This window comes from Falco punctatus (genome assembly GCF_963210335.1).
Source record: "Falco punctatus genome assembly, chromosome: 4".
Classification (NCBI taxonomy): domain Eukaryota; kingdom Metazoa; phylum Chordata; class Aves; order Falconiformes; family Falconidae; genus Falco; species Falco punctatus.
This window is the reverse complement of record NC_137583.1, coordinates 62,171,296-62,185,781: the sequence shown is the minus strand read 5'-3', so window position 1 is coordinate 62,185,781 and position 14,486 is coordinate 62,171,296. Positions and strand designations below refer to the sequence as shown.

Sequence of the window (14,486 nt, the reverse complement as noted above, 5' to 3'; positions counted from 1 at the left end):
TAATCTTAAAATAACATTTTTGTCCGCAAAGCATTATCATAGTTATGCATAATCACATGCTGTGAACATGAACAAAGCAATCCCACATAGATCTTTTTGGCCTCCTTATCATAGGCAGTGAGGATTTGTATCAGAGTATGACATGAAAGTATGTAAAAATCTATTTCTCAATCAAAACACTATTTCCTAGCCTGTAGCCTGTTAGATTTAATGCTGTGTGTGCTTCCAGCAGGCATTTCTGTGCTATTCCATACGCTGGCTCTGACGGTGTGATTGGAGGAATGTGCCTGTGTATTGTAATAGGAAATCTGGAGATACCCGCTCCAGGACACTTGGGGTATTTTAAAGGATGCTTCATACAGGGTAAAAAGTACAGCTTTTGCAGAAGCTCTTTTTATGAAATCCTGAGAAGTTAGGTTATTAAAGCTTTAACAGTAGCCAGAGAGATGTATCTCTTTAAAGACAGTGAAATTGTCCCAGCCTTGCCTTCCATTTGAAGGCAGAATTGTATCCCAAATGACATACACCTTGATGCCTTTCCTAGTGTTTCAGGACCTGAGATAACATGAGCTTTGTTTTCTGTCAGCTTTAGTCATTGTTGGGCTGTAGTGTGCCAGAAACACTGGAGCTCTGCATCCTTTTGGACATCTTTTGGCAATGCATCTCTTTCTCCACTGGATTTAAATTATGTGTAAAATGTTAGGAATTTTCTTTTTGGTGACATAGTCTTAAGTCCATCCAAAGAATACAAGTTCCTTCAGCCCCACATGAGCCGCTGTTGCACACCACTGGACCTCTGTAAGCCCGGTGCCCATCCTTCCCTCTTCATGCACTTCAGCAGCTGGGCACTGAGCAAAGGTCTTTGCTCAGTTGGCCACAGTATATCTCAGGTCCTTTAAAGTGTATGTTTTCTTTTTATGTTTTCAAGTTTAGAAAATGATAGTTTCCTAGACAGCATATCACATTTCGTGCAGTGTCCCCTGCCAAAAGTAACCATTGTCTTGCTTTCATTAAAACTTTTGGACATTAAGACTGCTCGTAGTTGCAGATTTTACGTGCAAATTGCAGCCAGATATCAAAGCTCTGTGTGAGAACAGAGCTCAACATCTTAAAGCTGGTTATGAAGATTGCATCTGCTTTACCTTTTAATTTTTATTAAGATCTTTGATATTTGTGTTTTCAAAATAGAGGGTTTCCTTGATGCCTTTTCACTTTCCGTTCAGAACTGGTAATGCTTGGCCTTTATATTGGATGGTTGCCCTGTTTGTTCTTTACCAGCAATTTTTTCTTAGAGTAAGGGCAGGTGGAGCTCAAATAAGCATCATAACAGAAAACAAGATTAGTTCAGTCTGCAATGCTTTGCCACATAATTCTCCTTTTGAAAGCAGTCTAGGATTTGCAGGTGGACAGGAGTAACCTTTATCAGGCCAACCTTTGCACAGGCTGTCTCTTCCTTCCTTCCATATTAGATAAGGACATGCACTCTCACTCACAGAGAAAGAAACATAATTGTTTTCCTTTCACACGGATACTCTCACAAAGCATTATAGAAATGACATTAACAGCATGCTGAAATGCAACCCCACGTGGGATTTTTTTTGTCCTGACAATGAATTATCACTCTCTGCAGCGGGAAGAAGACAATTTGCCTCTAGGTACTGGTGAAAACCTTTAGGGAACCTTTAATAAAAGTCTTTAGAGAACCTTGAATGGCTACCTACAGCAGAGAGGATTTCCGACTGGCTTCACCCGAAAGATTGATCTCTCTAGGTGTGTGCAGACATAGTCTAAAGCTATGCAGACCTCATTTTTCGTACCTCAGCAAGTGCTGTGCCTTCAAGAAATGTAAAATGATAGTTCCAAAGTCAGCAATTGGTCTCAAACCTCATGCTACAGTACCTCATCTCTATCTTTTGCCTTCCACGTGCATTACGTGTCATTTCAAACTGTGACTTGTGGAGAATTTGACAATGAGCATTGCCGGCAAGCCTGTCCCCATCTGCACTTGGGACTGCACTGGTTGTTTCACCTGGTCTCCACTGTCTCCCAGAGGTTTTTTCTACCTCACCAAAATGTAGCAAAATAAAGTCTTCGTGGCAAGTAGGGGGTTGCCGGAGTAGCAGATTAACATAAATTACCAAAATGGCAGGTAACACTGCTGACAAAACAGTGTCCCCTGAAAATCTATTCCATTTACAGGCAGGATAGTGATTTTATTTAAGTGGGGAGGATTATTTTTTTTTTTTTCAGCAGTAGATATCTTGGGGTTTGTTTTTTTTTTTCTACTTACAAAGCAGTTTTCAGCATTGCAGACATTAATTTTACATTACTCAAAAGGGATGCCGATAGCTTGTCTCTGAGATCCGAAATAATCAATGCCTTTAAAGTCAGTAGTCTTTTTCCTGGCCCACATGGAGGCTTTGACTGCTTCATGCAAGTGACTGCACTTTCAACTCAAACTTCATTTTTCAAACTAGAAGTTTTACCCAAGGCCCTCACTGCTGCGAGGCTGTCATGCTGAGGTATGAGGAACTGCGAAGTGCTGTTGAATGTGTATGTGATGTTGTGGTGTGTCTGTGGGATGTATGAGGTGCTCAGCTTGAGATGGTTTCAGATCTTCCTTCCACCTTCTGCTTGTCCATCCACCTCTTTGGTAGTTAGAAACAATTGCTTCTGAGGGGCAGCAGGTATCACAGGGGCACCTGCATGGGGCATGGGGTATTGACCCCTTTTTCATGTCTCTGTTCTCTGCAGTACTTTTTGCTTCTAGTCAGGATAAAGCCACCAGAAGCAGGCAAAAGGAGGTGATAACTGTTTAGGAAGTGCAAGACTGGGACTGAAAGTGGGGATGATGGACATAGCTTAGCAGACTGCCAGAAAGCTTCATTGTGTTCATACTGTAAGATCCTCAGCTGGAGCTCCTGTGGCCATTGATGACAGTGTCTATATCGCAGTACTTGTATTTCAGTGTCTTGATTCGCTTTTTTCTTGCAAGGCAGGATTTAGTGTGGACACAAAGGCATGGTGCAGGATCTGAAAGTCTGTAAAACACACTGGATATTGCCCATGCATGATGAAATTCTTCCAGCCTCCTGTGGTAGTATTGCATCGTGTAATTGTTCAGCCATGTTGTCCTTTCAAATAAGGAATTAACTCTACAGGAAAGAATGAGGTGAAGATTTTAATGTTATTTGAGATGGGGTTGTCCTGATGTGAAGCAGTCTTTTTTTAGAAAATGACATGCAAATAGATTGTATTAAGTAATCTCTACATGATTCCCTCTGCTTGTGTGTGAACTACTACAAATGAGTGAATAATACTTATGTGGACATGCTCTAAACTGGCTGATATGGCACTAAATGGAAGCATAGTTATTTTTTCTTGTGTTATCTAAAAACTCAAACTGTTAATACAAGTTTCCTTTTCCTGTTATTTTGTTTTGCTATGAGAAGAGCTTGACAGATCATTTCTTAACTCATGCACCCTCCAGGGCTGTGATACACTGATGCTCTAAGTTCCACACTTTCTACTGGTTTATGCATGTTAGATTTCTTAATGGAATTTTTTAGGTTAGTTTCTGCTTACAAAGTCCTGCATTAAATGGATTTTGTTTGCTTGAGAATTTACATTTTCTTGGTACAGTGGTGAAACAGTTTGCTGGCAGTCTTCTCTAGGTCATAGTTACAACAGCATTTTAATTTTAATTTAAAATTGAGGGTGATGCGGTTGCTGCATTCATTTATGAAATTTATATGCAAATGTTTTTAAATTGGTAGTTAGAAATCCATACATATACATACATTGGCAACCCAATGTTTAGATTGAATTTAGTGGCAAATTGTGGGTAATGTAGTATGGATCTGGTATTTTACAAAAGTGGTGGTCTGCTTTTATGATAGAGTAGCAGGTCTCAGAGCCTATGTCTTGTCCAAGGAGTGATGTTCTCCACGGAGCACTCCAGCCCTCACCTTCCTCCCATTCCTGCTGGGGGTCTTCCAAGGAGAACCATCTGTCCTGCACTGTTCAGGCACCCCCATTTCTTTCCACTGAGCAGGCTCCAAGAGCGGAGATGCCAGATCTCATCCTAATGTGGAACCAGGATCTGATCTGACTAACTACTTGTCCCAGGGGTTTGACGACATAGATATGGACCAGTTAACACTTAACTGGTTAAGAGTCAGTGAGTACAGTAATGTTTGATAAAGCCCTTTTTGCCCTGGGAGCTTCCATGGTGCAGGTACAGTGAAGTTGGCCACACACTCCCCAAAATGTTGTTCATGGATACACCAATATTATTCTCATTTGTTCAAAGGGTATTCTCCTTGTCTGTTTTTTTAATTGGAAAAAAATTATGCTCAAGCTTAACTTTAAAAATCCTTCCTGGGAAAGTACCTTGTAAATTCTTCCTGGTTTTATATGTATTCTGGCTATGGTAAGCAAAACCAAATGCAGTGATTCTGGATGGAAGGAGTTATATAGCATAGTTTTGACAGATCAGTTTATTGTCCCACATTGTTTGGTCAGCTAAGTTCTAAAATTGGTGTAATGTACATATTTTGAGGTGGTATGGAAAACAAGTAAACTTTTGGTTTCCCTCTGATCTCATTGCTTCCCCATTTTCGATGGCTTTGTTTGACTACATAAAAATTACACCAAAAATTAGTCAGGCTTTGGGGCTTTCTTTCTCAGGCTTTTGCTTTGAATAAATCAATAGATTAAGGCAACTGTTCTATATTTCTGGTTGCTTCCATGGTTAAGTGTGCTTTATGGTTGATTTGAGAGACCTTTTAATTTGATTTTTAAAGACTGTGAAGGCTATTTTCTGTAGAATCATTCTGTGAAGAATGGGTTAATACTTTTATGTGCATTTGCATTTAGGGCTTTGCTCTTTCGAAGAGCCTAGTGAAGAGATGTAAAGTTCATGAAAGAATCATGACAAGGCACTATACATAAAGCAGACATAATGCTGTAGAAGCACAGCATCTCTTAAAGAACAGCTATGGCCTGGACTTGAAAATCATTACATGACTTTTTAGCCTCACTGCCTATATCCCCCTGATGAAAGTAAAATGTAATGTGCTTTCTCTAATGGGCACTTCACTATCTGTAGTGCTCCTGAAATGTGTCTGTAACTACTCAATGAAATGGTTATTGACAAATCAGGTTAGATCAGCATAAATAGTCATACTGTCACCACTGTGTGCCCATCATAACATCTTAAGGGTTGAAAGCTTTTTCTGGGTGGAAGCACCTCTAACCCATATTTTTTCCTAGAATTGTCACAGAGTAACAGAATGGTTGAGGTTGGTGGAGACCTCTCAAGGTTGCCTGGTCCAGTGCCCATGGTCAAACAGGGCTGTATAGAGCAGGTTGTCGAGGACTGTGTCCAGGTGGCTTTTGAGTATCTCCAAGGCTGGAGACTCCACAACCTCTCTGGGCAACTACAGCCAGTCACCCTCACAGTAAAAAAGTGTTTCCTGATGTTCAGAGGGAACCTCCTCTGTTTCGGTTTGTGCCCACTGCCTCTGGTCCTGTCACCAGGTCACCAAGCCTGGCTCGGTCTTCTTTATACCCTCCCTTCAGATGTTTGTACACACTGAAGAGCTCCCCCCTAAGCCTCCTGTCCTTGAGGCTGAGCAGTCCCAACTCTCTCAGTCTTTCATTATAGGAGAGATGCTTCAGTCCCTTAATTATCATAGTGGTCTTTTGCTTATCACTACATGGGCCAGTAGCTCCATGTCTTGTACTCGGAAGCCCAGAACTGGACCCAGCACATGAGATGTGCCTCACTAGTGCTGAGTAGAGGGACAGGATCACCTCCCTCAACCCGCTGGCAATACTTTGGCTAACACAGCCCAGAATGCCATTTGCCTTTTTTGCACAAGGGCACACTGCTGGCTCACATTCAACTTGGTGCCCACCAGGACCCCCAGGGCCTTTAGTACAAAGCTCCTTTCAGCCAGGCAGCCCCTGGCCCGTGCTGGTGCAGGGGGTTGTGCCCCCCCAGGTGCAGGACTATCCATTTGCCTTTGCTGAACTTTGTGAGATTCCTGTCAGCCCATTTCTTCAGGGGTCCCTCTGGGTGGCACAAGATGGTGGCCTATCAGCCATTCCTGCCAGCCACTTCTTGGCGTTCCTGAAGATACATGAGAGCAGGTGCCATCCAATGGCTTCAGTTCTCTTCATGATTTATGTTGTTACAAACAAGAGGATATCTAGGTTGTGGAATTCCTTTGTCGATGTACGAATGAGTTTTGCTAGTGAGCTAAGTTGCTTAAAGGAGAGAGACTGTTTTCCTCTCAAGATAATGTTCCAAAGGACAATAATGTTCTCAGCCTGTGATCGCCTCTAATCAATTCTGTGCATTGCTTTTATTTTGTCATCCCTTAGGATGCAGGAAGTCAACAAATAGGCTTTTTGCTTGGAAGCTGCGGAGTTACTGTGGCCTTGACTAGCGATGCATGCCATAAAGGACTGCCTAAAAGCCCCACAGGGGAGATCCCACAGTTTAAAGGTAAGATAACCCTTGCTTATCGTGGATATCACAGCTTATTTACTACAGTAACAGCCATTGCACTTATTTAGTTGTGGTGGGCAAGGACCAGGCCTGTGGTGAAGCCCTGGCCGGGGGAGCAGGCAGGCCGCTGGGACGCGGTTGCCCTTGCTGTGTGTCACTGGCTGGCTGAGATGGCTGCTCCCGCCTCATGGCTGCCGAGCGGAACCGGCACTCCAGCTCTGGTTCTCTGCTGGCTTTGCTGCGCTGCCGGTGTCATCTGTGGCCACAAGCAAAATGAGACCAGCAGGCTTAGGACCGCAGTAGATGAGAAGTGTTTGTACATTTCAGTCCTATAGCTAAGTGGTAGGGGCAGTAACCTCTGACAGAGTGGTAAAAAATTGGGTCAAATAACAGCTTAAACTGCCCAGCCGTTTCTTCAGGGATTGTCTAAGAAGGCCACGATACCTGCGTTAAGAAAGCAGTTCTGGAAAATCTTCTTTCCCATGTTACACTGAGGTTTAAAAGAAACAATGTTTAGGTAATGGTGACACAGGCATTTGGGAAAAAACCTCTGTCAGAGAAGGGGTTTGTCTTGTCTTACATGGCAGAAACTTGACCAAAGCTGATTTTTCTTTGTACCTCAGGCTGGCCAAAGCTGCTGTGGTTTGTCACAGAGTCTAAACACCTCTCCAAACCGCCTCGTGACTGGTTCCCACACATCAAGGATGCAAACAATGACACAGCTTACATTGAGGTGAGTTAATAAAGATGCATCATTGCATACGGCACTTCTGTATTAGGTAAGCATCATTATTCATTCACTAGTCACAGAAGCAAAGAACATCCTGGTTTAGCCTGTTAATAAGTAATACTTTCTAATAAATTATACTGGATTTTGATTTCAGAAAAGTTAGTGAAATATTCAAGTATATTTTGGAGTTTTTTAACATAGATGGGTTTACGTCATCTATGTGGCTGCCACAGTTTTATATGAAACTTGCCTTGACCAACCTCAATCTCATCCACACTGTAGGCTTGCCCACTAGCCTTGAGATGGATAGGCAGCAAGTTTCACAGTGAAGCTTCAGTTCTCTTATCACAACCTTCAGACCCTTTGAAAGAGAAGGAACTTCTTGTTCAAATGCTTGCCTGTCACTTACTGCTTTGTGAGTCACACTCCCCCCAAAAGACCAGCATCAGGAAGCGGAAATTAGCAATGCTGTTAAGTTTAATTTTTCTCTTTCATTTTTTTCCATTCTTTTTTTCCATTTCTGCACTGACTCAAATGCCTTGAATTCAGTGATTGTATTGAATTTAAATGATTATGCGAAGGGAATAAGTTCAAGTGAATGGAGCAAAGGTTTTTCCTATCTGTGTGCAGTCAGAACACTGGGCTAGAGAAGTAGAGATGCCTCCATTCTCAATCTTGCTGATTATCTTCATCATGGAAAAGATAAATGTTTAAATTACTTTAATTGCCACTGATAGTTTTCAGACTCTTGCATAAAGTTGCAGAAATTACTGCAATCATCAGCAATGATCTCCCGTCTCTTTTTTATGCTGCTTTCTCATGACTCTTTCATATTCTTCTGATCAAAGAACTGGTGTCTTTCAGACTGTGTACATATAGATTATTATAACAGCGCCCAGCAAGGATTCTGCGGTCAGCTCTTATCCCATGCCTTATAAGACACAGAAGGCAGAAGCAGCTCGGGTTTATGAGCTGGCCTATAAAATGTAATGTGAACACTGAGCAGACCAAAGTAGGCTTTTCTCTGCTAAATCTAACCAGTCCTTTAGTTATTAATGTGATCAGAATTGATAGAATTATTTTTCCGTAATGCTGTGTTCAAACAGCAGACGGATTTCTGTTATCAAGCCTGGGAAGCCTCAGTCAAAAAGAGCCTATATGAAAAAAGTGTCTTTTAACAAAAAAAAAAAAAGCCTCCCAAACTCCTCAATACTGCTGCCCTCTCAAAATAGTCATTAAATGTGTCCATCATTCACCTACTTGGGAAAAGCTTCAAATGCAGCTATTAAATAATGGAAATAGGGCAACTATTGCACATTGACTTTCCATGCTTATTTCTTTTTAGTACAAAACATGTAAAGATGGAAGTGTGCTTGGGGTGACCGTGACAAGGATTGCACTGCTGACGCACTGCCAAGCTCTGACCCAGGCATGTGGATACACAGAAGGTATGGAAGTACACTTCCTTTGCTTTATCGTTAAGATCAAGAATGAATTGTAATTTGTTTCTCATCAGGCTTCTGTCTTATGTTTTACATAGATCTGTGTCAAAGGCTTCTAGATTTAACAACCTGGGGTTTTTTTTTCCATTGGTTTTGGAAAATATGTATACATTTAGAATATCTTTGTGAGAGGTACAAATAATGTCCTAGCCAATAGAAATCCTGCAATGGGGACTTACTATGAAAGTTAAGCTTTGAGGTCATCAGTCATGTTATACTGAAGCTTTCTTCCTTTGAGCGGGTTTGCCTTGGATCAGTGCCATGTTCTAAAAAATAAACTCATTTTTGTTTTTGTTGGACAGCTGAAACAATTGTGAATGTATTAGATTTCAAGAAGGATGTTGGTTTATGGCATGGGATTCTTACAGTAAGTATGTTTTTTTTTTATTTTGTGTGAGTATTTGAAAATAAACTAACCTAATATGCTTATTACTGTCAGAAACTGGAATGTCCTATAGTTTCTTCTAGTACAAATTTTTCTGCTTTGAAAGCAAAAAATATGTGACTTAAACCCATGATCTTCTGCTAGTGTGCTTACCCATAATGAGCATGGTAAAGATGCCACTGTGGTTTAATGCATCATGTCAAGTACTCTGGCCCCATTCTTACCAAGTTATTCTGATCTTACTGATGCGTGACTTTGAGATCAGTCTTTATAGTAGGAATGAATTAAATCAGTACTTGCCTCTGTAAGCATATGATCCAATGGCATTGCTATATCGCCACTGACTAGCTCCTCTGTCAAAACTCTCACCAACAGATGATTTTGCTAACATTAAAGCATTTCTGATACTTGAAATTGCATAAATTGTCTCTTTGCTGTTTGAATGTCTTCCTCGATTGACATGGGAGGCAACTGACCTATTTTTAAGAATTGCTTCTAAAGGTGCTGCTGCAGTCAGTGACTGACAAAATACTTCCTGATCATTTTAAGAACAGACATCAAGATTAGAAGGGTTACTGTTGTTTGGGGGTCCCAGGATGTACAGGCCTTACATGCTATTATTCACAGGGATCCCATATACTTTTCCCATGCAGTGCAATACTGTTCTTAATATCAAAGGGCAGTAATAACACTTCTGAAACAGAAACAATCTATTGGGCTTAATGCCTGTAAGTAGCTCGTGTTAAAAAACCATCTTTATCACTGAAGTTGCAAGCAAGTGTCTAATGGAGGTTTTCTGTGCCTTCCTTTGCTATTAATCTTGATATGAACTTCATTTTCTTCATGACTTGCCTGTAAATACTTTTCCTATACCTACACTTGTGCCAGACTGAAAGGAGAACTATGTTTTACATTTCTACCAGTGTTTAGATGACTAATTGACTGGGACACTTAACCTTTCTTAAGCCTAGGTTTTCTAAAACAAATCCTGTATTTAACCTGAGCTGCTATGAGTGGAGATGTGATGCCCTCAGAAGATGTTTCTAAATGGTAACAGAAGTAAAGCAGCAGGTCATTTACAGGCTGTTTGTTCCATAGTCACACTGAGAGATCACTAAAGCAATTGACTGCCTCAAACTAGGAGATCGGTTTTGGATCTGTCATCAGTTTCACACAACTACTTTTTCTAAACTTCCTGCAACTTTTTGAGGCCTTGTTGAAAACACTGGAATTAGCCCACCTGGAGAAGGACTAAAAACTCCTTCATTTATTTTCTGTTAAAATAAGTTGATCTCTGCTTAATTTATGACTCCAATTTCTCTGTCTACTCTCTTTTGAATAATTTGTGCCCTGCTACCTTTAGTACTTTCTCAGTCTTCATAGAGAGGGATTTCTTCAGACAGATATGTTGCTGTTACTTGTCCTTTTGAGTAACGAGTCTTCATATATACTGAAGTTTAGCAGGCATATGGATAATATTAGCCTACATAGCAAACATACAGACATCGATCATCCAGTATTTTTTTCTTCTATTTAAAGTGAATCACCTGGAGTATAAATAGAAAGAAAATCAGTTTCTTTTTTCCCAGTACCACTTCAAAGCTATGGTCTGATTAGTCTAAATCCTTAATTAAAGCATTAGAAAATGGGGATCTGTTTCATCTTAATGTGGGTAGCTAGATACAAAAAGATAAATGCCAGCACTGACGATAAAACAGTCATAGAGTGATTTGCATCGATGCCCCTGCCCATAATACAATATAAATAATTACCGTCATTGTTGTATAAAACCCATTTATCTGATTTGATTTCAGAGTGTCATGAACATGATGCATGTTATAAGTATTCCATACTCCTTAATGAAAGTGAATCCACTGTCCTGGATCCAAAAAGTCTGTCAATACAAAGGTAAGGAACAAGAATATACAAAAGCATGCTTGATAGTCAACATTAAAAGTACAAATTGATAATACAGCTGTATAGCTTTTATATGGTGTATTAGCAATCTACCCATTCTTATTGCAGCAAAAGTTGCCTGCGTAAAATCCAGAGACATGCACTGGGCATTAGTGGCGCATCGAGATCAGAGAGACATCAACCTTTCCTCACTGCGTATGCTCATAGTGGCTGATGGTGCAAACCCATGTAAGCTATGCTTCTGTAGTCCAGTAGAGAACGGGAAGTGTTTGCCGTCTTGCATTTAAAGTTTCAGTCTTCGGTCATGTTAGCTAAAACATTTAGAAAGTATAGGGTTTGTCTGCTGCAAACTATGTGATATTTATGGAAACAGGAATTAGTTTGGGAAGTTTTTAAAACAGATTTTTCATTAGTTGGTCCTGATGCAAACTTGATATTGCACATAACATAAGCTGCAGTAAATCCAGTTTTGTTTAACGTGACAGTCATGTATAAAGACAGAAGTAAATAACCGTAAGCTATAGAAAGGATCAGATCATTTTTTCTAAGTGATGGTGCTCAGTTGCAGAAGTAACTGAGAATTTTAGGGGAATACTTACACTACTCTAGAGAACCACATCTCTAGTGCCACCACACTTCATGGCAATAAATAGCAAGAACCATTTCTGTGTATTATTTAAGATAGCAATGTATAGGTGTTCTGCTTGTTTGTAGTAGTTTGCTTTGAGTTCCTAAATTCAATCTTTGATTTGCCTCATCCTAAAAAGAAAACTGTAATGGAATTCATATTGTAGATCTAGCAGTGATGGCTTTTCTACATGAACAAAGTGAAAGGATTCAAAAATTAATCTTTATTCTATGCATGCATACAGAACTGTATATGCATACATATAGTTCTAGCAGCTGTGACTTCTTTCCCAGTGAACATGGTTCTTTGTAATTTTTTTCTCCTGAAAAGCCTATACATTCAATAGTAAGTTTGCAGTTTGAATGGCATCACTTCAGAAATCAGATTATTTTTCTCCTCTGATTTTTTTTTCTTTACCCCAGGGTCTATTTCTTCCTGTGATGCATTTCTCAACGTCTTCCAAAGTAAAGGTCTAAGACAGGAGGTCATTTGTCCCTGCGCTAGTTCACCAGAAGCTCTCACTGTGGCTATTCGAAGGTACTGTGCTACACCAGTGGAAACAGGCCCACTGTACAATATGTGTGGTAATTTGAAAAAGAAATGAAAAATTTATTCAAGTATGAATCTGTATACTTAACTTCTGAATGACATTTTCGTTTTCATTTTGTTTATGTCCAAAGCAGACATATAAGAAGAATTTGTAGAGTAATAATTTAACTTCAGAGTGCTTTATAATATAGTTTCAATTTCTGTCATTTTATCTAATTTTAAATTAAATGGACTGAAATGCAAAAACTAATTCTGTAAAAAGGAGCGGAAAAATGCCACTGTAAGTATAAAGTTAATTAAAATGTGGAAATTTAAGTGGCATTGCTATCAGGGAAAATCATGCTTTAAATAGCCTGGTTAATGAGAATGATGACATTCTGCAGGTTTGTTTTGGCTGCCTTGAGCTTTTTAACCATTCATAGACTCTCAGTAATCATCTGGAAATGCCCTTTAAGACTAGGGGATTTGTAACTAGAAATAAAACTGATAAACCTATTAAGCCTTATGTACATGAATGTCAGTATGCAGCAGTCACCTGTCATGACAGTTGTGGCATACAGTAAATGGCATAACTGTTGTCTGTTTTAGCAGAGTGTTCCAAAAGTTGTAGCTTGAACAGTAGGCACTTTGGTTTTCAGTTCGGATTTCGGCAGCCATTTATAATTTTCACATGTTAAAACAGGCAGTATAAAAGCATAAAGCACTGTAATAGCATTAAGTAAAATACTTTCTGCCACAAAGTTTATAATACACTGTCCAAGTGAAAGTTAACTAGACTTTCAATTAGCTTTCCAACAAAACATCGCAGGAAGAAAGACATGAGGCCAAGAGTGTGGTTGACTTTCAGCCATCTCATTATTAGCTTAAAACATCTGAAAGCTATCCATCAGGGACTTACCCTGTCCAGGTTAGTTGTCTTTCTGTAGGATCTCACAGAGCCCTTCATTCAGCTCCACCAACTGTTTTTTTTCCCTTCTATGTTGTTTTTCCCTTGCAGTGGGTTTCCCTGCCATAGGCTGTGCAGACCTTTGCTCTCTTGGAATGAGCTGTTGCTTGTAAGTGCAGAGAGGAGGTGGAAAAGCAGTGGACATTGCTTGTACTGAGCACTGATTAACAGGAGAGCGTTTTGCTTTCCTTGCTAGCCCTGGAAAATCTGCCCCAGATCACAGGTTATGTAGTGGGAGAGCTCACAGTATCTCAACATGCCATGGCTGGCACGTCCCTTCTAGATTTAAAGTCTATGCCTATAGCCATCTGAAGCACTAGAGATTCATTTTCAAAATAACTAGTGTTGAGAGCTTGCATTTAAAAAAAAATTAAAAATTAGCCCATAAAATAGTGAATAATTAAAAAAAAAAGCATTTTTATCTTCAGTGCCTTACTGTGTAATTACAGAGCAGTTCTCACTACAGTGTATGGTACTGAACACATATCTCCTTTTTTTGAAGTCTGTTTAATGGTAGGATAATACCAGCTGAACTTGGGAGCTTTAGTATTTTTCATTTTATTCAAGCCATCTCCACTGACAGTAAAGTAATTATCATACAAGTTCCAAAGAGTTACAGCTGAAGTATGCATTAAAATGACTCCCTGCAGAGCACAGATCCAGAGAACTCCCTGTTAATGCTCCAACTCTTTCAAAATCTATGGTGTATTTTTACTGATCTTCCTACAAGGAAAAGTAACAAAACCAGTTCTCAGTTGAAATACCCTTATAGTTTAGAAAAAGACAGTCAGTAATAGACTAATGGGTACTTTAGCCTTAGAGCTGAATCAGGAAGCCTAATATTTAAGTGACTGTGTCATGCAAATAATTCTTTATGGTATTCCCTTTTGGTTCATTGCATATTAGTCTGAACCCACTTGTTTCAATGAATGCAGAAGTTTAAGAACAGGTCTTTTCCCATTTAAACAACTGGCAGAAAATAGTGGCGAAGTAGATTGTATCTGTAAGTGGTAGTAGTAAGTTCTCAAAATGCTCTGCAGCTACTCACTATGAAAAATCAGCGTTGAAGTAGATGCTCATTGTCTCTCTTTCATGGTTAAGGAAACTAAAGGGGTAGGTTTGTCTGGTAGTTTAAGCTAAATTTACTTAGTATATGAAGTAGGTAGAATTACACCTTTGTTTAGTTGCTTCTCCCTTAACCAAAGGATTTATCTTTGTCTAGCAAGCAGGCTTACAGAATTCCAAATCCAGTATTAGAAATACTGAACGTGTAAAGTAAATAAAAAATGTGAACTTTAAAATAAATTATAAA

General features: G+C 39.6%; 1 protein-coding gene across 7 annotated transcripts in view; it reads left to right on the top strand.

Moving 5' to 3' along the window:
- Positions 1–14,486, top strand: part of DIP2C (disco interacting protein 2 homolog C) — a 325,883-nt gene that overhangs the window by 234,676 nt on the left and 76,721 nt on the right. For all 7 annotated transcript variants that reach the window (XM_080385105.1, XM_080385104.1, XM_080385106.1 and 4 more), the window contains 7 exons: positions 6,391–6,514; positions 7,141–7,250; positions 8,593–8,695; positions 9,052–9,116; positions 10,949–11,042; positions 11,160–11,279; positions 12,102–12,216. In XM_080385105.1, coding sequence (XP_080241231.1) covers positions 6,391–6,514; positions 7,141–7,250; positions 8,593–8,695; positions 9,052–9,116; positions 10,949–11,042; positions 11,160–11,279; positions 12,102–12,216 — 731 coding nt within the window. The remainder of the gene's footprint in view (positions 1–6,390; positions 6,515–7,140; positions 7,251–8,592; positions 8,696–9,051; positions 9,117–10,948; positions 11,043–11,159; positions 11,280–12,101; positions 12,217–14,486) is intronic.